Raw genomic sequence first — 22,507 nt, 5'->3', positions numbered from 1 at the left:
ACAGCCGCGAAGGAGCGATGATGCGTAGAGCTCTGAATGAGAAAAACCAAGCTCTCAGTAATTTGTCCACCGGCGCTGAGGTCAAGCCACAAATGCAGCATGATTGAGTCACCCCCCCACCCCTCTACACCCTTTTTAGAATTTGCATTTAAAATATATCTATTATTTATGCGTGCGTTATTAAAATTGCGGCCACAGCCTCCCTGGAGCTCAGTGCACGGGCCATGCCCACAGCCACGGCGCCAAAATACAATCAAATAACACGCGAATGGAAGGCAGATACGTTGCCTGTGGGTCCACCAGTGTCTGTCATGAAGGGCTGCTCAAGTTTCCCCCGAAAACTTCTTCATTATTGTGGCGTGCAATTAAAAGTTGGACAAAGAAGAGTTGGTCCGATGGAGGCAAACGGGGCCGGATGCAGCTAAGGACGTGGGAGACAAGCGTGCAACCACCTTGACAGGTTTAACAGTCAAAATGTTTTAATGGGAAACACCTGAAAACATAAAGCTATCTAAAAGAGAAATTCTCAAGGGGTGGGTCGGACCTACAGTACTGTAGGGGGTCACAAAGCTGCAGTCAGTGGGTCACAGTGCCTATTTTGTTTTTACTAAACCATATGTATACATGACATGACAGTTTTGGTTACGTTAAAATCCAGTCAACCCGCTTCTGCCAACAATTTATTCCTTGTTTATCCAAGTATTAGGAACAGACAGTTCCAGAAACAATTGCGGAAACAACAGATGAGTTTGTTTTCATGATTATTATTGTCACGCAGTATAAAATAATGAAGGGAAATGAGGAATTTCAATGAGCAGTTCTTTTGGCTTAGACATAAAAAAAAAAAAAAAAAAAAAACATTTTGGGCTGGGGGGAGTCAACATTGTATTTCCGGATACTTGCACACAAGCAAAAATTTAAAAAGTGCCCCTTAAAAAAGTCTCAAATGTGTTGTCATTCTAGGCCAAAACTTCAATTCAAATCAATGAAAGAGACGAACATATTTGACATGACAACAGACGTAATGATGGATTCCATTTTTGCAAGTGCCATGGTATTTTGTTTTAGCCACATTGGAAGGAACACGAGCAGATACAAACACACCAGTCTCCTGAACATCCAAGTTACATTGTGAGAATGAATCCAGGGTACACACAAGTGATGGGTGGATGAGGCATCATGAAACAGTATTGCAGGGTTGATGAAACAGTGCACTAATTTTCAGAGGCCACTAGATGGCGCTCTTGGTTTAGAAACAATGTGAGGTTTCATTGACTTACTTGTCCAGTCCAAAGTCATCAAAACATTTTACAGCAGACAGCGCCATCTGGTGGCCTCTGAGAATCAGGACACCGTTTCATGAAGCCTCATCGACCCATCACTAGCAGAGTATGGAAGACAATGATCGGTTTTCACTCCAAGCCCAAATTACAATAGCCGAAACAAAGAAAAGCTCTGGTCTGAAGAAGACAACACAGTCTTTTTCCAGTGAGTGATGCTTGACTGTGTGATGCTCATGTGCCGCATTCATCTCCCAAAGCGTCTGGTGTCTCACAAGCAAGGATATAAAGTTGTGTCCCACATTCGGCTAATTCCTGCAGACAGCATTTACCTGGCGTGTTTCTAAATTTGCAGCAGGCCACTCCGAGAGCTGTCATTATACAGGTCATTTAGCTACCTGACAGGAGGAAAAAAAAGGAAATTCCATGGCTTCACGCGCTGAGAGCACCAGAGACTGGAACTGCATAAATTCAAGCATATTCATTTTAATTCATTCAAATCTCCTCCTTCAGAGCACTGCCATATAAATCACCAGAACAATGAGAGAATCGAAGACTGTGAATGGAGGAAAAATGCAAAATACAACATGTTTTGGTTCATCTAATACCTTATTTTGATTTTAGCCAGGAAATGGGAGTCTAAACTATGAATCAGAATTGTTACAACCGACGCCAGATAACATCATCAATTGTCTCACGGGCAGTTTGTCTGGATTAGAAATGCTAAGAGCTGATTTTATACATAATTATAGGAGGAAATGTCCTGAATTTGCGGACTCCCAGGAGCTCCGACGGTGTTCCGTCAAAAGTCCTCCACAGTGGGTTCCCAGCACACGCAGCTACTTGTTGAAATATTAATGTGCTTTCAGTGAAGGACACTAGGTGTTTGTTCCCCAGCCCAGTATAGTAATAAAGTGATCCAGGATTTCTTCCAAAATTCACTGTATCATCCAGAAAGAACCTTTATTGTGGAATGAAAAACATTGCGCAAAACTGCTTCCAGTTAGCACATTTATTTACTTTTATCATCGCACACGAATGGTCTCTTAACATGTACTTATTTTTACAAATATTGAAAATGCTGCCAACAAGTGAGGCCACATGAAATTTTATCCATTCACAGAGACGACAGTAGAGTAGAGATAATAAAATAAAATTCAAGATCAAAAACAAACTCAGGTAAGTCAGGTCATCAGGTCAGTATTTAAGATTACATTATACACATAAAGCAAAAATGTAAAGGAAAGGAAACACATGCCAATTCTTCAAATGCTGTCTCTCTCTGTTTAGAGCAAGATCAGTCAATGGTGAATGATTTTGCTTCCAGAAGCCTCTCCTAACCTTTACATGCAGCTGACTGAAAGCTCGGGAGAGGTCAAAGCCAATAACTGGGTCAAAAGCAATACGATTTGGTGAAACACTTCAATAGCTTTGAACACATACTTCATTTGTGTCATTTCATCAGAAGCAGACGGGCCAGTTACCAGAGCAGGACAGTGATTTCGGAGGACGTAGACACACTGGCAAGAGACTCAGCTCTAAAAGCATTTTTTGTTGTTGTAGCTGTCAGAATCTTTTATCCTCAAATTCTCAAAAAAGCCAGTTGAACATTTGCAACTAATGGGAAGAGAAGCATGATGGTTAGACGCCCCACTCAATATCTGAACGCTGGGGCACGGCGTGCCTGAAAGGGTGGCTCAAAAAGGTCATGGTGTAACCTCTGTTTAATAACTCGCCGGTGTAGCTACCAAATGTGTCCTACCTGCTGCGACATATACGATATCTTTTATTTTTTTACGTTTTAATGAGACAGAGGAAATTGAAATAAAGGATTTCAAGGCGATTTCTACCACATGCGTAGCATTTATTTCCACAAAATGCAATGTCTGTCATCGAATAGTGCGAAGTTTATGTCCGTTCTTCTCCGCAGTCTGCGGAACAACGCGTCGTGATTGGCTGACATGTACGTTCTTTGATATCACGCAAAAATCAAAATAGACTCCACAGGAGATGATCATATACATCTGAAGGTATTTTTAGTCGTTACTTGGAAAAAACAATAACCCGTACGTGTCAGCCAATCACGACGCGTCTTTTAGCTAATGCTAAGTGCTAACCGATTTGGCATGGGTGAAAACTCCTTCATAGATGCATGTTTTCCCTGGCAAATGAATAAAAATGTATCTGGATGTGTTTAAGTAACTACTGTGCAGACTGTTGCGATCTCTTGTGCGATATCAAAGAAAAACAAGGCTCCGTACATGTCAGCCAATCACAACGAATTGTTCCACAGACTGCGGAGAAGAACGGACATAAACTTTGCAAATGATTCGATGATTTTGTGGAAATAAATGCTATGCATGTGGTAGAAATTTCCTCTGGCTCATTAAAACGTATAACGTATAATTGTATATGCCGGATGTGACGTCATCACTCCGCGGCAGGTAGGACACATTTGGTAAGGGGACACATTTGGTATCTACACTGGTTCTGTAACACAAAAAGTCCAAATCCCTCTTCCACATCATATATCAAAATGAAGAATGAGTCAAGGCGAGCATAGGTGGGTCGCAATTTTAGAGAATGTAGATGTGTTTTTGAAAGACTGAGATGAACAGGACTCCAGTGGGTGTGTCAAACCCGAGGTCAGGGGCCCAAAGTCGGCCTGGCAAGTGATTTCATGACAATGTGTTAACTACATTGACACTAAAATTAGCCACAAAAATGGAAAAAAAAGAGGCTAATATTGCATTCTGTTTAGTCTTAATGCTGGTAAAGTGCTAAAGATATTAGCAACTCAGCATGTGCCACAATCAAGATCAACATGGTCGCTCTCTGAGTCATTCAGGACTCCCACATGCATCTCACCTCTCCGCCAAGAAGCCGCCCCACAATGAAATTGATAGCCTTAAGTGGCAGAGAGGAGGCTGCGTTTTAACATTGTACGCTATGACATCAGCAGCAAGGCGACGAGATGCACGTGTATCAATACCAGCTTGACTTTTACCGTGAACTGTGGTGTTCTGAAGTGTGAGTCAGGACACTTTCCCCGACTGTAACATTTTAACATTGATCCAACACCATTATTATCGCTCCATGACCAAGCTTTTTGTCCTGCATCATTTCGAAAAACATAGTTGAGGCAGGCGCTCATAAAAAATGAAAATATTTCTCTTAGATGTCCATGTTTATTCTTGAAAGCGACACAGGGTACACTGGTGGATTTTTAATACTCCAGGTGCGAGACAAAGCTCAGCAAAGTGCTAGACATGTTGCAGTGAGATTATATTGTTTTCCTGCACGTCTTAAATGCTACTCCATCTTCCTCCACGCTGTTATCTGATATCTCACATGAGAAAAGAGATGGTTTAAAAGGCAGCCTTCGCCATCACCTTTCGTACAGAGTTAACCTTAAGGTGGCAGCACTTTGAATGTCAACCCCTGCCCGTATGGACCTTTTTAAATGCCACCGCTTTTCATTCTGCTCTTGTGAAACAGTGCAGACAAAAGGATTTGGCCGGCATGAAGGAAAGCACAAAAACATCGGGGGGGAGGCGGGCTTTACCCCACACCTGACAAACACCAAAGGATTTAGGGCTTCATTAATAGCGGTATTATTTCAAATAACAGTACTTCACCAGACAACATTTTAAAACACAGACAACAGGACAGGACTGTTTGATGGTATCAACAATGAAAACATCTTATTCTATATTTCTATACTTGATATTTGGTTTTGCTGCTCATCAGGAGCAACTGTAAAACAGGTATTTATTTATTTATCATAAAAAAAAAACATAAGTTGCAGTTACTTCTTAGATGGATGAGTCAAACAGAAACTTAAGTCTTAAAATAGTTCCATTAGCAGTTAAGATTTCAGAAGGTTTCTATTTTATAGAAAGGTTTCATACCAAACCCAGTCATTTCATGGATCTCATGCTTGTATATGAACCAGCTCTGTTTGGGGAGTTTTTTTCTGAAATATTACACTATGATATCATAATTTCAAAAGGTTGTAGCTTGAAAATGTTTAGAGATGAAGACATAGTTTTAATGAGAATTTAGAGACGGAAGTGAATTCACTCATCCGACTTGTGACCATTGCTTCCATTCGCACCGTATTTACCGCAGTGGTTTCTAACGCGGCACACAGCAAATCACCAGCATGTGCTGATGGTGGACTGAACAAACCTGTCGTCACTACACCCCAAAGAATTCATAGAAACAGGCTCACTATTATGCTCAGTTTTAAGTCACAGGATTCCTCCATCTGCTTTTGCAAAGCAGAAACTACGTCAGGCTTCATTATTTACAGCTTAGCTTGTTTAAATGCAGCGACAATGCCGTCACAATTTTGCGCCTTCAGTGCCTAAATGGTTAGCATGATAAGAGACGCCCATTATAAGTCACGAACTGAGCAGCTGTTGAGTTTTGAAAGTCCAAAAAGTCTCTCATCTTCACAGCTACTGCATCTCAACAGCAGAGAATGCTAGCCACAACCCGAGTTTGAAACTAAGGGTGTTGTCCGTAGCTAAGATGACAGTGACTCAGCAGTTATTAGCATGCTAAGATGGAATGTGTCAATGTCAACTGTGAGCGAGTGTCTCCATCTATTTATACCACTTCCTGGCCTTCATACGGCAGGTTATTTTAGCTAACCGTCTGCTGGGTTATGAAATATCCGAACCGTTATTGGGTGACCCAGACGTGATTGCTCGCCACCTATAGTGTTTGCTGCAGACTATTGTCAAACTCAAAAACACAAACATAGAGTACCTGCTATGCATATAAGCAATTATTTAACATCAATATAGGACACTAAAATATCAATTCAGAATTGCAATATTTTAGCTCGTCCTGTTGGCAGGTCCATATCCCAGCAAGATATTGGTCGAGAAATCCATGTTTAGGTTTGTTTTTTTTTTGTTTCAGCAGAATAAGACGCATGCAATTGGGCTCATGAAAATCCCACTTTGCTCATGCAAGGATGAGCATTTGATCTAAAGCCCACATACGCAGGGTCCATTTCAAACAGTGCTGGGATGAAAAACATGACAGCCAGTGTGTATTTCGGGCTGTCTAGCCACCGGGTGTCACGGTAATGGAGGACTGTAATCAGTTCACATCTGAGATGCCTGAAGGACCGCAGATTTTTTGGATCTGAACTGCAACCTCGAGTTGGACACCGACAGCAGACTGCCATCCGCAATGATGATGAGAGAGAAGAGCAGCTTGCGTGACTCTATACTGTTGCCTTCACAGACGATCATATCATCAGACACAAGAGTGGCGTGAGACGCAGAATGCGCATTTCTTACGACGGAAACCACCCCGTATTTGTGCTGAAAGAACACAATCACTGAAGCAAACAACTATCATGAATCAAAAGGAAGCTTTTTCACCCTCACACACCATCAAACAGCTCGGTGTCAGCTCTTAAACACACAGACCAAACACAGTCACTACTTTGGAGTGTGACAAGATTCCCCAGAGCTGTGAAGCAGGTGCTGCTTTAAAACTACCCCTGAAATATGTCCAAGGCAGCTGGAAAAGGTTCAGGATGTGCCGAGTGTTTGTCCTTGCCTGCGTTCCAGTTAATACAGGCCTTGTTTGATTCTGTTATAACCCTACATTTGTACATTTAATCAGGTGGCCAGGACATTGTGCTACTATCCAGGCTTTCGAGGTCACTGTGACATTAGAACAAGACAACGTTTTTGCTCTATGATTCATTCCTGCCTGGAATATTTTGGGTTTTAAATGAACACTTAAGGATTCTATTTTCTCCTGGATGTTTGAATTGTTTATTTTAGTCATAGTTACGCATTTTTAATCACTTGAATATAAATGTTTGCTCTAGTTTTCCTGTCCCTGTCACCATACCTGTTCTCTATGAGAGACTCCCACCTTCTCCCCATTGTACGCCTGTGTACTCGTTTAGCCTATTTTCTTAAAATACTCACAATACAGAAGAGAAGTAACAAGCAAAGCGAGTGTTCCAAGGGAGCACAATACACTGCCAGGCTTCTAGATTGGAAAGTCAAAAGGCACAGTCTCGGTGTGGGAATATTTTGACTTCAAACCTGATGTGCAAGGTCAATTTTTTTCTATTGTGATGACAACAAAAACGGTAACACGCATGCTCACCATAACCACCAGAGCAATTTTATTAGTTTAAGTTTTGTTAAATGACGAATGATGAATTATGATTTTTGTTTTACTACTATTGTTTATTACGATGATTTTTTTTTTTTTTTTTATTTAAAAGTACTTTAAAAGACATTTGGAAACAATGCTAAAATGCATCACAATATGTATTATAATTATTTGTTTGTACATTATCATTACATATGGTTCATTTGGTCTCAAAATAATGTTAACAGCAGAATCATTTATCATTTATTATAGCAGAATTATTTGTTGACAATTTATCAACTAGCAAAATTTGATATTGTGACAGGCATAGTGATATTTTTTGTTGCCGAAAATCACTTTGAATATGAGCTCTGAAAACAACAGCTGTAAAAGCAAACGCTAATATATTCAGCAGGGCTCTAAACACTGAGTGCGCCCTCTGTCATACTTTGCATCCGTTTTCCTTCATGGTGTCACGAGCTCCACTGAGAGCGGCGCCAGCCTCAGAGAGAAGACGACTCTAACGTCATCCGTGATCCCTCGGTGTCCAGTAACAGCTGTCTCAAGCATCAGAACATGCCGTCGCAGCTATCCCATATTACATCTCTGCAACTCAGCGCCAACGGATCAGCAATCCAATTTCACACAAGCGTACTCTGAGGGAGGCCGCGCTGATGCAGAAATGAGGATCTATCCTTTAATAAAGAAGAAGTTGTTTGAAAAGGCGGCTCAGAAGACGGAGGGGAGTCGGTCAGAGAAAGAAACTGAAGTGTGGCGACAGATAAAGAGGGGAAGAAAGGAATATTGATGAATATCCACTTTTCTTTGAGCCCAAAGTGGTAAAACACCAAAGAGAGAGAACCTCTGGGGAAACACAACAGTCTAAGTTACTGCATCCAAGGAGACCACGACCACTAGGAGCTACCCATGTACAGTATTGGGTGTCACCATACTCCCTCTGAATATGGCAAACTCATATTCTGCAGACATCACAATATAAATAGAAAGAGCCCAGGCTCTCCTGTTTCATGAAGCGGTGGTTCCAGTTCGATATCCGATGAGCACTTATTACAGTGGGCCATTGAGTAGTCAGTTTGGAGCCGCAGTGCTGCTGTGTTAAATACTCTTTTTATTCACCCAGACGGATCCAAAGACAGGGCCCCAAAGTCCTATTGGACTGTCTCTGGCAGCACATGCTGCAGAAGATACTGCGCAGACCGTATAAGCAAAGCAATGCCAAATACTTCAAAACCTTTCAGGACCGAAAACCGAGCATCTGTCAGCTCTTCCTCCTCTAATGGATCAAACAAACGGCACACTTCCTGTCGCGGAGGTTCCATGAGGTTGATGCATCACCTCACATTGGGCCAATAGTCACATTGATCTTCAGCGTGATTTCGAGGTGTGCAAAACCTTGTGGACCACCGAATTTGGAGGCAATACCCTTATAACTGATGCATCAAACATCCATGAAGTGGCCAATGTAAACAGCAGCCAGCAAAGTTGGTTGAGTCGGCAGGTTTCATTTTATTGAGAGTTAAGTGAACAGCGAAGACCTCTGCCTGGTGTTGCACATAACTCATGCTGTAACAATCCAAATGTGAGAACTTCTTTTGTTGGTTTCAGTTGAGACCTGTGGACAGGTGTGGTCAGATGTTTCTGTTTGTTTTGCATCCGTCTCAGCTCACCAAACTTTGGGGAAGTTGTGCTCCTAGTGAGGAGGATTTTTCAACAATAAAGAGCAGTTGCTCTCTTTACCTGCGCTCTCTGACTGCCCACACACGCCTTACAAAATTCCATTTGACACCTCAACATTTCACGAAAATTTCCCTGAACACACAGTCCATAACTTTCTGACACCTCCCTGGCAGAGGTTGCTATGTTGCAAGGTGAAAGTATGTTTTGCTGAAGGACATCACAACGTTCCGAAAGTCTGAGGGCTCGACCTTCACACGGGCGCGCTCACACTATCAAATATGTATTAACTGAAAATGTCGGTGTTCATTCACCTCAGTACACTGGGAGTACCGGAGGTGTGTGGACGCGAAAAAAAGAAGATTTGATTTTAAACAACGAGCACCATGTCAGTGTGGCTTGGAGACTTTTGGAAGGTTGCGAGGCACTACACTCGGATCGAGTTGAGCGGCAAAAAAGAAAATGTGGGATGAAAACATTTCAAGGTTGCCCTTGTTTAACAGAGCACAAAAAACACTCTGGAAGTCAGAACTGGTGATGTAGACATCCGGAGGGAAGTGTTGGGCGCGATTAGATTTCAAGCAAAATCCTGACTCAGGACGGAGTCTCAACGCTGTGTGAAACTCCCAGTCATGGTGATCCACAATCAAAAGTAGTAATTTCTGCTGACACAAAGGCGACGGAGTCTCAACATAGTGTGATTTTTGATTCATTTGTCGTCGTATTTACAACAACAACTTTCCATTCTCCCGCTTTCCAAATCGTCGTGGTAAAAGACAACAAAAAAAGTAGAGCTTGACAGGGCTTTGCTCCATCTTTCCGCTGACAGTTTGACAAGTCTGCAGTGCTCATGACTGAGGCATCTTTCAGGCTTGCTCTTAGCATGTCTGCCTCTCTCTCCGTTTCAATCCGTCTGTCTGTCTGTCTGTCTAGGTCCGTGATTAGCAATCACTGCGGCATAGCCCGGGCTGATTCCTAGTGGGACGCTTTAATTCTCCCCACATGGCAGCGGAGCAACCAGACCGTGCTAGAATTGCTGCTGGTAAACACACAATCACTGCTTCTCATTAACACTCAGATTTTTCCATATACATCCTCTTAAGTGAAATCATTTCTTAATCTCTCGCTCCTCCCCGGAGGACCACCGTTTCTTAATAACTCTCTTGCAGATGCCTGGTGGGAGACTTGCTTGCCCACAAACATGCTGATGGTGTTTGTGTTTATGGGAAATGGCCTGTGTGGATTAAATGGAAGACGGACGGAAAAATGAAAAAATTTCAGGGCAAATTCTCTGATTATGAGTGCGGGCAAACGTCGGAGCGAGTCAAAGCAGGAGCTTGAAAAAAAAAAAAAAAAAAAAAAGTCCTTTCAAATATTAAACATGTCGGGGTTGCCAGCGTCGCATGCCAAGTTTCGATACACGCTGGGATTTGAGACACTGAGCAAGCTCATGCAGCGCCACTTTCATCTAGCCTGACATTTTGACCATTGAGAGTCGGTACATTTGAACTTGATGCCACAGATGAGTTTTGGGAGGTTCATCTACTCCTTGGCTCAACTTATTTAGAATACTACAAAGAGATGCCTGTCGCTAGAAAAGGTATGGGAACTACTGTCAACGATTTTGAAGCAAGAGTGTATTTAAAAAAAAAAAACTGTGAGTGATAGTTGCAGTGAATGAATTGTGTTATAAGACTGTTTACACCGACACTTGTGACAAACAAACCCCCAAAAAAAGGTGGTGTCGTGGCACTCTGATTCCAGGAACTGATATCCACCCATATATATACATATATACATATATATATACATATATATATGTACACACACACACACACACACACACACACACACACACACACACACACACACACACACACACACACACACACACACACACACACACACACACACACACACACACACACACACACACACACACACACACACACACACACACACACACACACGTGAAGAGCCGTTTTCAACATTGCTAACAGGGTGAGAGAACAGTTGTCACAGAATGCCACTATGAGGGTCGTAATATTTAATAAATAAAATCATGTAATCAGAAATAAAAGCAGAAAAAAACAAAAATACAGATAATAACATGATAATAATTAGAATGATGATTCCATTACGATACATTTTTTATATTACTTATACATTTTGAAGAACTTATGAGAAATAAATGAGGTAAGAAGTACATAAATAACTCAATAAATGAATGAATAAATGTGGAAACAAAACCAAAATAAATTAAATACAGTAAACAATAAACAAATATAAAAATGAATATACGTAAAAATTATGTAATTACATATTTATATTTTTTTATATATGCATTCATTTAATTATTTTATTTTATCTTTTTTGTCCCTCATACACCATTCTGAAGAGGTTTTTATTTTGTAGTTTTATCATCTCAATTGGCATCAAACTTCGAAAACACATGCACGTTACTTATTTTCCACACTGTTAAGCCGCTAGTAGTTTGTAGTTTGTAAATCACTGTCGCATGCTTGAGCAGATGATCATATTATCACAATGAGGAAGAGTATTCTATAATTATAGTGTTATAAATCAACAAATAATAAAAGGACTCCAAAGGAGCTGATCACTATATAAACACACACAAAAACAAAGTGATACAGGAATTGTGTTGACTCACGGCAGTGTTGTAATGTAGTTTAAAAGCTAAGTTGCCACAGTTACAGTGCGGAATACGGAGAAATCGACCACAAGTTACAGTAGCTTAGCAACATCCCCAAGTTCTTTCAAGCTAGGGCAACGTTACATTGCAGGGTCGAATCAATAGTGACATGTTTTGTCTCCACAGTCTCTGTACTGTAAGTGACAAAAGCATTCGAACGCACCAACATGCACTTATTCTCCAGTTCCTCCACGAGTTCCATTGTGAGGATGGGCGCTGCGAAAACGGTGCTCCAACGAAAAGCAGTCCTCAGTGCAGTTTGTGTTAATGGCCACTTCATTTCCCCATATCTCAAGATTTGTCTTTAACCTTGGCTGGGTGTAATTCAGGTGGCTTTTGAAAGCGTTTGACATTACAGAGTCAATATATCATCAATTAAATTCTGCTACTACGAAGTAATAAAAAGCCAGCGGGTGTACTATTTCAAGCTGTGGAGAAATCATTTCTCTCCAATGTCACATTTCAAAATTCCTGGCTTTGCTCATGAGGGCAGTGAAGGGGTTCTGTAGGAAGAAGTCAGGCAAGTCAGAGGAACTTTAGTGGTTCTGATGTCGATTTCAGAGGAACCTTTTAAAGTGGTTAAGTGGTTCTAGATGTGCGTTTCAGGCTTCGGAAAGTACACATTCTGATACATGTTGTCAGTTATGAACAATGGAGGAAAACGTTTTCCTGCAGTTTTTTTTATTTTTTTAAATCTTTTTCGAGATAGAGTCAGAAAGGGGCGCCAACACCCGCTGTTCTCCAGACACCATGTTGTGCTGGTCGCTGTTTGGGGTCTGCCTCTGCCATTGACGCGCTGACCGTGCACAAATCAATAAACAACAAGACTTGGAGTGTGATTTTGTTTCAAGAAAAGATCTATCGATCCATGCGCCCCGTGCTGGGAGATCGGCACTAACCTGCTCTGGGGAAATAATAAAACAGCAACAACTTTGAAAACAAATCTTTTGATAGAGATACAGATTTACTGAGATATACTTCAGCAGACACTGAAAAATACAGCGGCTGTTTGATGGAAATGATACATCCTCGTATGGCAGTTTTGTTGCCAAAACTTCACTTGGCTTCACCGTCAGAACACTTCCTTTTTACCATGAAACTCGTGATACATTTCTGCTATATTTGTAGGAGTTTTACTGCATTGTAGCCCTTATTCAAATGTGGCACATGTAGTGAATGTAGGACGAGAAGGAGCACTCTTAATATGTGCGTCTTAACATGTTAACATGGGTCGCAGCAAGACCAGAGAAAACACTGCCTCTACAGTGAACCTGAGCCCCATCTGCGTGGACTTGGTCATTTCTCCCCGTCCTTAGGGCAATTCAGGTGATGGGCCGGTGACCTGTCCCGAGGTCCACACCTCCCAAGCACCAGAGATAGGCTACACTCCTGGGAAAATGACAGAGAAAATAAAGGCTGCAGTGTCAAAACTATATATATATCTGCAGCAAATAGTATTTGTGAGCATTTTGAAATGGTCTGAGCATTTCACTTATTTATTTTGGTTTGTTTTCTGAGGCATAGAAAAACAAGGAAATGAACCATTGCTGTGAAAAGTCCCTCTTGTCTCAGAGCAGCATCCTCAAACGCAGAAGACATAACATAGTTTGGCGGCACTCTTCAGATCTATAGAGGAATGTCTATACGTGGGGGCATCAGCCTTGTGCTGCGGATCGAGAGACAAACACAAACCTTAGATTCGACTGCACCAAACATCCACCGAGGAAAGCTTCAAATGATCGAATTAAAGGATTAAACTGGGTACAAAAATCCATGTGCCTGTGGGGAACTGCTTTAAGGAATGTAATGTGTAAGCAGATAAGATACCAAGCTTCAGTCAATGTCTCAGACATGAGAAATCAAAGACCGGTGCATGAATATTTAACCCAAAATATTAGCTAAGTGTGAGGCCTTATCAAAACTTCATTGACTAAGGCAAACGCAGCTTGCTATTTTATGCGAATTATCAAAACCAAACACAGCCGATATGACCCACTTGTTAAAAGGAAAACACTGAACTCATATGAGGTGACATGAGGTAGAGATCGGTATTTTTTGTGATCAATGCCTTGCCACTGAGCTTAGCTTTGTAGGCCTGCTGAGTACGCCAATAACACCACAGTAAGACTTGACCCATGCATCCAAACATATGGTTTTGCAACAATTATGAGCCATATTTATGGGATTTTAACTGTAAAGAATAAAACCAGCTCCTTTACAAACGAATGGTGATGTACCTAATCCTATTAGACAACTAAAATAGTTTCATTGGTACGTCATCATTTTGATGCATGAATTAAAAATGTCAATTAATATTAGCTGTGGTTATAATGAAGAGAGAAATGTAAATAACCTAGGTTATAATTGTATATCCATGAGCGTGACTGCATTAAAGAAGACAAGCCAGACTTCCAAATGACCTGGAATATACAAGTGAGTTATATTACACAGGACAGCAGAGGAAACAATTCAGATTCCCCAACAGAGTTTCAATGCATTAGCATTCTATGAATCAAATCTATTCAACTATTAACTGGCTAAAATTGTTTATTACTTTCTGAATGTACAAGTCAATTAAAACAAAAATGAACTAGCATTGAATGTGATGTAACAATATAATGCCTTGTTTTGAATAAACCAGTTTAGGTTGTCCACATCACAGAGGGTGAAGATCGCCAAATGTACGGCCACCTGAGAATTAAGGGACACAAGCTGGCGCACAACAGTCCTGATCCAAGGGATCAGAGGAAGGTTGGCTAACCACGTAGCTTGTTGCGTAAAGGTGAGAAACCAAAACGGAAGATTGAAATGCTAATGAAATGGGTCCCACTGACCCACTGCCGCCATTTTGTGGATCAGCTTGAGACCCCTGCATGAGAGGGTTCAGCAAAGAGGAGAGCAGGAGGTTTCGGGGAAGTGTGCAAACGTCCGGCTTACGTGGCTTTGTTTTGGTGGCTTTTGACTGGGCTTTTCCAGCACGCCTTTTGCTGAGCACCTAACCATCAAGGCTCCATGCCCGGACATCAATTCCCATGCATGTTGCTTTCCGTATTAATTGAGGTTTGGACTCTTTATCGGTAGATTTGGTTGGAGATAAAGTTATGAAGTCCAGATGGTTTGGACACATGGAGGGAAGGAAATTAAGTCATGTAAAATAAGAGGGAGAATGACCACCCAGGAGGTTCGTGGACGTGAAAAAAGAGGACATGAAGATGACAGGTGTGACTAGGCAGCTATGATGAAGATGGATTTAAGGTGAGGGAGGCACACTTGCTGTGATGGGAAAGACAAAGATGCCACTTTCTGGGTTTCCCACCTGTTCCACAACTAAGACCAACGTCAGGTTCACTGTGGTTCATTTGAAAATGTTGCGAGGCAAACCACCAAAGGAACCTCACCCAAACTGCTTAGATGAAAATCCTGTAGAAAATCCCTTTTACTTTGTGAAAAATTGCAGATCCTGACACTTGGTGATTTTGGCTCTGCAGAAACAAACTGAAGAAAATGTATTTGTTTAAAAATGTTTCCTGACCGGGGCGAGCAATATGCCACAACTTGCTTCACAACAATCACTCTTTCTCACTTCACATTTACTGTATTTGGTGCTACATTTACTTTTTCGATAACGTTTAAACCACAAAGCTAACTGACAGTCTTATGAAAGGAGACGTCACGTTAGCCATTAGCTGTGTTAGCTCATCTGTGCAGACAGTCTTTGCCGTCGCGGGTCTGCCAAGAAACACGCCATTGTTCTGTCGTGTAGATTTGTGGTCGCGATAGTGGAGCATCAGATTTACAAACAACCTGAAGTTGTGTGTTTGATGGACTTCTTTGCTGCTAGTGTGCGGGAAGAGGAGCATTGCGTGCGAGTGATGGACAAGTGGCGTCAGCATAGATCTATATTGTATAGAACGAATGTGACCGAACGCATGTGATCTCCTCACCTTGGTTGCTCCTCAACACCTTCTAATTGTCATGATTTAATGGCATCATATCGCCAGCTCTATCTCCGGACAGATGAGGTGAAATTGGTTCACCTGATACTCTGTCTCACGGCAAAAGCACTGCTCTAACCCAGCGACACGTCAGCCGACGTAGCCGCCGATTATGGATCATTAATACAGACAAAAATGCCCTTCAACAAAGTTTTTCACAGTGAATACAAACGGAGGAACATGCCGGACACTTTCGGACTGCTGTGTTTATGAACACAGACTGGAAAAAGTCGAGATCAATGACAGCCCGTCAGCTTTTTATCGAGCCATGGACAGAGTTGAGACAGAGAGACCACGGAGAGAGAGCTGCATCCGTCCATCAGACTCTTTGTGACCCCCCCAAAAGCTTTGATCAAAGATGACAGGGAGAAAGAGAGAGAGAGAGAGAGCGCAAGTGGGAACAGCAGACAACGAGGAGGAAGATAGAAATGCAGGCCCCCGTGGTGTTGGCAGGCTCTAGGGGCCACTGTGCCTTTTAGGGTGTAATTAAAGCGCAGCCTGAATTCTAGCCATTTCCCGTTTTAGGCATTTGTGGTCTCCAAAGCCCACCTAACAAAGGACTGTCAGAAGCAGGACAAAGCAGAAAGGTACATCCTTGGAAAAGGAGCTAAAACAGAGACTAGCACCTGGGGATGCATAATATCCGCTCACATATTCCCACAAGCACTGTACCTTTAAACAAATGTGCACTCACCGACCAGGCAGGCCACCTAATTGCTCTGGCAGCTATTGAATGATGACAATGGCCGTGGTGGGAGTTGGCCAGACTTTGTCAGAATGCATGCGATTTTTCAGTCGCACCAAGAGGGGGGGACCGACGCGCTGCCAGAGCAGATTTACTGTTTGTGGTCAGCGCATTCACCAGGATGTCTAATGACGTGCACTTACTGGAGAAATTACAGCCAGTGCTCGCCTCTTCTCCTCGGCCCGAGGAGACAAAAAAAACTAGCTTCAGGATGTGAGGGAAAGACGCATGAGGCTGAATAGCATTGTCGCAAAACCAAGAAATATGGTCAATGTAGTTTACCTGGTTATGGTTAGCTTGGTTATTATTGAGGAGCAGATTGACCACAGACGTCAGATGTCTATGTATCAAGCACTGTTTCTTGCTCACAGAACATCAATGGTTGCTTCCATTAGGTCACCTAATGGCTCATCCTTACATGACGCCTGAACCTCCTCCATGACCAACACATCTCCCCTTCAAAGTTAAAATGCAGGCGTGTCAAGTTTCAGTGAAAAGCCACATCAAACTGGGAAAACTGTCCTTGTGAACAAAGGTAAATCAACGGTTCAGCAGTGCCTCGACTTGAGACTGACCTCTTCATTTGAATTGCTTGCCTGTCAACTCAATTTTCCCAACACAAATCGCGAGTTCATCCATTCCCGACCCCTCAAAAACAAAAGAAAAATGTACTGATCAGGAACGAACGTTTGATAAAAACAATAAGAAACACGATGACATATTTATCTTGTTTCATCAAGTTTCTCACACATTTCCTTCATCTCACCAGTAGAGATCAACTTCCTACAAAACAAGAAAACCTGTGCCGCTCGTGTCTTTAATTCAGTTCATCACCTGCGTCTTTTTCCACTCAATCTCTGGAGACAAAGTTCTGTTTTGTCTAAGTTGTGTGAATGTACAATAGTCCATGTAACTATCACTGCAGTCTTAACCAGTGTTGGGAATCAGGTGTTAAGAAACGCGTTATAGGAACTGCATTAACTTTTGTAATAGCGTGTGCCATAATGCGTTCCTTTGCCAAAATTACCATAACACGCTTGTTATTACCATGATTTAAACATGCTCCTTACTTCACATTCACAACTCTTTAAAAAGGTTAAAAAGCAGTGTCCATAATGCGCATTAAAAGCTTCTGTGGTGGACGTGAAGCCTGCATGAGTCACGTGACGCAGTGCTGCACATGTGAAAAAATATAATGGCTGAAGTGTGGGATTCTCATTGTGGATATATTCTCATTATTTTTCCTTTTTCGCATTAAAAGGCCAGAAAAATATTGTAGTGGCGTGCAAGCTATAAAACACTATGCATGTCCAAAAGTTTGAGCTCCGCTATAATATACAGTTTTAAAGTTAGTAACTAGTTACTTTGAAAGTAATGAGTAACTTGATGTAACAAAGTTACTTTTGAACGAGGTAACTAGTAACTGTAACAAAGTTGCTAACTTAAAGTAATGTGCCCAACACTGGTCTTAACTGACTTAAGCTTTTGCCGAGTTATACCCCAAATTTCTGCTCTTCATTTTTGGCTCTTGGCAAACTCCATTAAAGCGGCAGAAACCTTAAGTATTACTAGCATGATGTAGCAAATTTGAAAAGCTTTTTGATCCCGGGAACAATATCCATCACGGCAAGTGATCAAATACCGGGAGTTTATTGGATAATAAATGTCAAGCCATGAGGAATGCACTTGTAAATAAATCTTTGAATCATCTCCGAGCCGATCAAATCAAAGAGCCCTTTGTGTTTGTTAGCTTCTTATGAGAAGTACTAACACTTCTGACAGCAGCACCCATCTGTGCCACAGTCAGAGGTCATTTACATAATGAAAGAAGAAAATTACCAAGGAGGCAAAGACAGGACAAGGCTGCCATTTGGCAGACAGGGAAAATGAAGATGGAAGGAAATGGTTTGGCAAGAGCGAGGCATTGAACAGACAGAACAGCAGAACTGGAGTGAGGGATAAGGATGGCAGGAGTGCGGAAGACGCAGAGAGGGAGAGACAGCAGAAGGGCTTGAAGGGCTGAGATAGTTGAACCATGAAGACAGGCCTGCCAGTGTTTTGGACGGTATAGAAACATTTGGAGGAAAAAGGCAAGTGGTGAAGACTTTGAAAGAGATAGATAGAGGAAAGCCTGAAAAGCAGGGGAAACGGCGTAAACAGGGCTGAAAACTAAACTTGACTGACTGAGGGGAGAAGTTGGAGAAAAGTCTCACCTTGCCCGATGTCGGCGTGACCGCCGCAGATATGCCCCGCTTGACTGTTATGTCGGCGCTTGACGTGGTCACCGCGACAGTGACCGGGGTGGGCAGCAGGGAGGGGATGACTGGGAGGGGTAGAAGCCCTGGCCGGTTGTTCCCGTTGACAACCGCGGACGCACAGCTATGGTTGGCTCCTCCATTGTGGAGGCCAGAAGGACGGATGTCTCTCCGCTCCCAGGGTCCACGGTAGTCCCTCTCAAAGCGATGGTGGTGGCGTGACATCACTTCCTCTTCCTCTCAGAGGGATAAACAGGGGCAGGCCTGGCCAGGACAGAACAGAACAGAAAGTGACTTTAAGCATGACTCATTCAATATGTCACCAGGAAAAAGCAAAGAAAAAAAAGTGCCTGTCGTCACAGCTCATCCCTTAAAGCTACTGACCAGTCCACCATCTCAAGCACCGCATCTTGGGCCAGGCAACAACGAGCCAGAATTCAATCAGTGTGGAGCTGCCGTGTAGCATGGCTGCTTGCCTTTGTATTGTATCATCAATCAGAGCCACGCAGCATCTGAGTAGTAAAACCCGCCACAGAGGGGGTTTGGAGAGGATTCGACTTCTCCTCACCAAAGGCGAGGCGTGTTTCCCGAACGCTTGATAAGGGATGAAATAAATGACCTCAAACCAGGTGCCACCAGCCTCACGCAACATCCTCGTCTGGACAGAGACGGAGAAAGAGTGACAGCGGTTGATAAGTCTTTATTCTGCACACGGGGGTCCGTCACGACGTTCCCTGCCTCACTGACAAGCCTCAAAACAGTAACTCGCACGTGTGTGTGTGTGTACAAATGGGCTTGACTGCACGCGTGCCATATTTTAGCAGACGGTAATGAGGATGCGTAGGATGAGAAGCTTTTTGAAGCCTTTGACACAGCGTGGATCAGAGGCCATATACCATCCTCATCCCATTCAAGCCTCTTCCTCTCCACACACACTTTCATCATTTTCTTATTAAGCATTCAGCGCTCTTCAGTTTTCTTCAGAAAAACTTGTCTGGACCAAACAAAAGCATTTGTTTGGAGTTTCTCCCCGAAAAGCTGACGCCTGCAGCGAAATTGTAGCTGAGCAAACGTCTGACGTCTCCGTCTTTTGGGTTCAAATCTATTGTTAAGTCAAATTCTGACATTTTTTTTATCAACCAATACATGATTATTATTATTATGGTTATCAGGGAGTTTTACGTTTTTTTTACATGTTTTTTTTAATGATATCTTGGTTGAAATTATCAACTGAATTGGCTCCATTTCAGCGCAGCAACATTGTTCCCAAGAGGAGAAACTTTTGGTTGATTTGTGGCAGGTTTAATGGGTTCTTAAGTGCAGTACAGCTTAACAACTCACTTTGTTGAGCTTATTAGCAGTTGGGCCGTTTAAAAAAAAACAACACTCTAATTGAGTGGTGCGTTATCAGTAGAATCTCCAAGTGAAGTGAGACAAAATGGCACCTCAACACACAGCTAGTGTTCAGGATTATTGGATGGATAAAATAATAGAATTAACATTAAATAACCTATATATATAATAAAAATCTTCCTGTTTGTGCATCAACAAACTGGCGGAACACGACCAGTGTCCAGTGGAACTGTGTGTGCTTGTCTCCTAAGAACCGCACCTTTCCAAAGACACAGCACCACATTCTGCACACAAAAACAGTCGAGCAAAAATAAATAAATAAACGAAATCGACATTATCTATGCGGGTGCCAGAAATGGGGGCAGAGCACATTTGCATTCACAATGCCACGCAATTTATTTTTATCAATCCTGCTCACATGTGAAGTGGGTACATTCCACCGTGAGCATCTATTGTGCTCCGGAGACGAGACGGTTTTGTGATTTACTGCTAATAATGACAGTGACTTTTTTTTAATCTTCCTGTAACCCTGCAGCAGAAGAAGCGTCAGGAATACTTTATGGATCCTTCAGGGCCCAATGTGCTTCTCTACAATTTCTGAATTCCAGAAGCGAAACGGGACTTAGATAAGTACAAGAAAGAACAGTACACACATGCACAGCCTTGTACTTTAACCCTTTAGGCGCCACAGCTTTTCAATGAAATATTCAACTTTGATGACACTTTTTGAAGCAGCAGCTTGAAAAGAGCTCGACTGTAAAATAGAAGAGAAGAATCTTCAGTGTGACCCAACGTATGGGATGGAAGTAAATTCACTCATGTCACTGGTACATCATGACGTCACCAGGTGTCGTGGCCTGTCACAATCTCGCGACTATGGCGCCCTAAACTGCTAAGACGGATTTCAATGTCAGCTCATCTATGCTCAGCTAGTTAAATGGTAAAAGTCATGCTAAAGCCTAAGCTAAACACAGATGGCTTTGGTTTTGTTAAGTACAGGTCAGTCGACATTTACCCGACAACTTGGTGTTTTTTTCCAACTCTGCATCTCAAGATGATGTGGCACCCGGAAGCGAAAAATCAATTCAAAATATTGAGAACTGAGCTCTCAAGATGTTCAAGTCTTTAATGTATCGGCTTAATTGGATTACGGAGAGCCATGGACCTGATGAGTTTCTGTCCTGGCCGTCGATGATTGCTGGAGGTTCCTAACTGTATAATAATCGATCTGTTGCTTCTATTAGATTAGTCCAGACGTGATCGCAAGCTAGAAGACAAAGAAAGGAAGAAAATCTCATTTCAAAAGTCATAACTTAAACCATCAATGTGCTAGCAACAACATATCTTGTTTATGGAATAGACACGTCAAAATAGCTTAGCAATTTAGCTTAGCTTTCCCTACTTCACTGCTCCGCAGTGTTGTGTTAGCTTTCTTCCTGACGCACAGATTAGCATCACAAAAAATACAGCGTGGACTTACAGTGAGTGTGTGGGTGGGTGGGTGGGTGCGAGAGTTATCCGCCGATAGGAGGAATTGACCGGAAAACTCAACAACAGAGTTCAACACAACAGCCCTTTGCGACCAAGGACAAGAGAAAAGAACTGACAGATAGAAGCTTCTTCAGGACATTTGTCTCTGTAGACTGGGTGGAGTAGTGGGAAACAAGCGAGCAGTAAATGAATGAATACTTGCTACATAAAGCATTTTGATGTTGTTTAATTGACTTGACCTGTTATAAAATACTCCTATTGTTCAGATTCTGTTTTTTCCGTTTGTGTGATGTAGGAACATTTAGCTGCATTTCAGGTTCCGACTGCCTCACAACATCAATGAGCACTACATACAGAATGAGAAATATTTGCCTACGATCCCAAAAAGTGGACATAAGGGACGGCAATTGATGATGAATTCTGAAATAAATACTGCGACTTTGATTTTAAAAAACGGTTATTTGTCTGCAAATCGTATAGTCCATCGCATGTAATTGTGGAGTTCCCACTGGTCTCGCTCATATTGAGGACCGTAGCGAATCATGACCTTTTTAACCATCTCTCCGTTAGAATATGCCTCGCGCAGTATGTTTCCAATCTTTGTACATGGTTGCCTAAAAGGCTGCCTCGAGGGGATCAGACGGCAACAGCCAAAGCAAACATATTTGTACAGAACATTTTACACCGAAGGCATTTCAAAGACCTGATTACCATTAACCAGAAGGAGGCACGGAAATGATTTCCAATTAAAAGGTGAATGTTTGTTAGCAAACTATCATTGACGGCTCCATAAAGTGAGCACATCAGGAAGCATCTGAAGTGAAAATGATGTAAGAGACAGCTCA

General features: G+C 42.2%; 1 protein-coding gene across 4 annotated transcripts in view; it reads right to left on the bottom strand.

Annotated features, from left to right (window-relative positions):
* Nucleotides 1-22,507, bottom strand: part of LOC128746753 (kelch-like protein 29) — a 272,806-nt gene that overhangs the window by 162,888 nt on the left and 87,411 nt on the right. For all 4 annotated transcript variants that reach the window (XM_053844042.1, XM_053844040.1, XM_053844039.1 and 1 more), the window contains one exon: nt 18,777-19,082. In XM_053844042.1, the coding sequence (XP_053700017.1) occupies nt 18,777-19,043 (267 nt within the window). In that variant the 5' untranslated portion in view covers nt 19,044-19,082. The remainder of the gene's footprint in view (nt 1-18,776; nt 19,083-22,507) is intronic.

The sequence above is a fragment of the Synchiropus splendidus genome, chromosome 15, assembly GCF_027744825.2.
Source record: "Synchiropus splendidus isolate RoL2022-P1 chromosome 15, RoL_Sspl_1.0, whole genome shotgun sequence".
Classification (NCBI taxonomy): domain Eukaryota; kingdom Metazoa; phylum Chordata; class Actinopteri; order Syngnathiformes; family Callionymidae; genus Synchiropus; species Synchiropus splendidus.
Note: the sequence above shows the minus strand (reverse complement) of the source record. Positions and strands in the feature narration are given on the sequence as shown.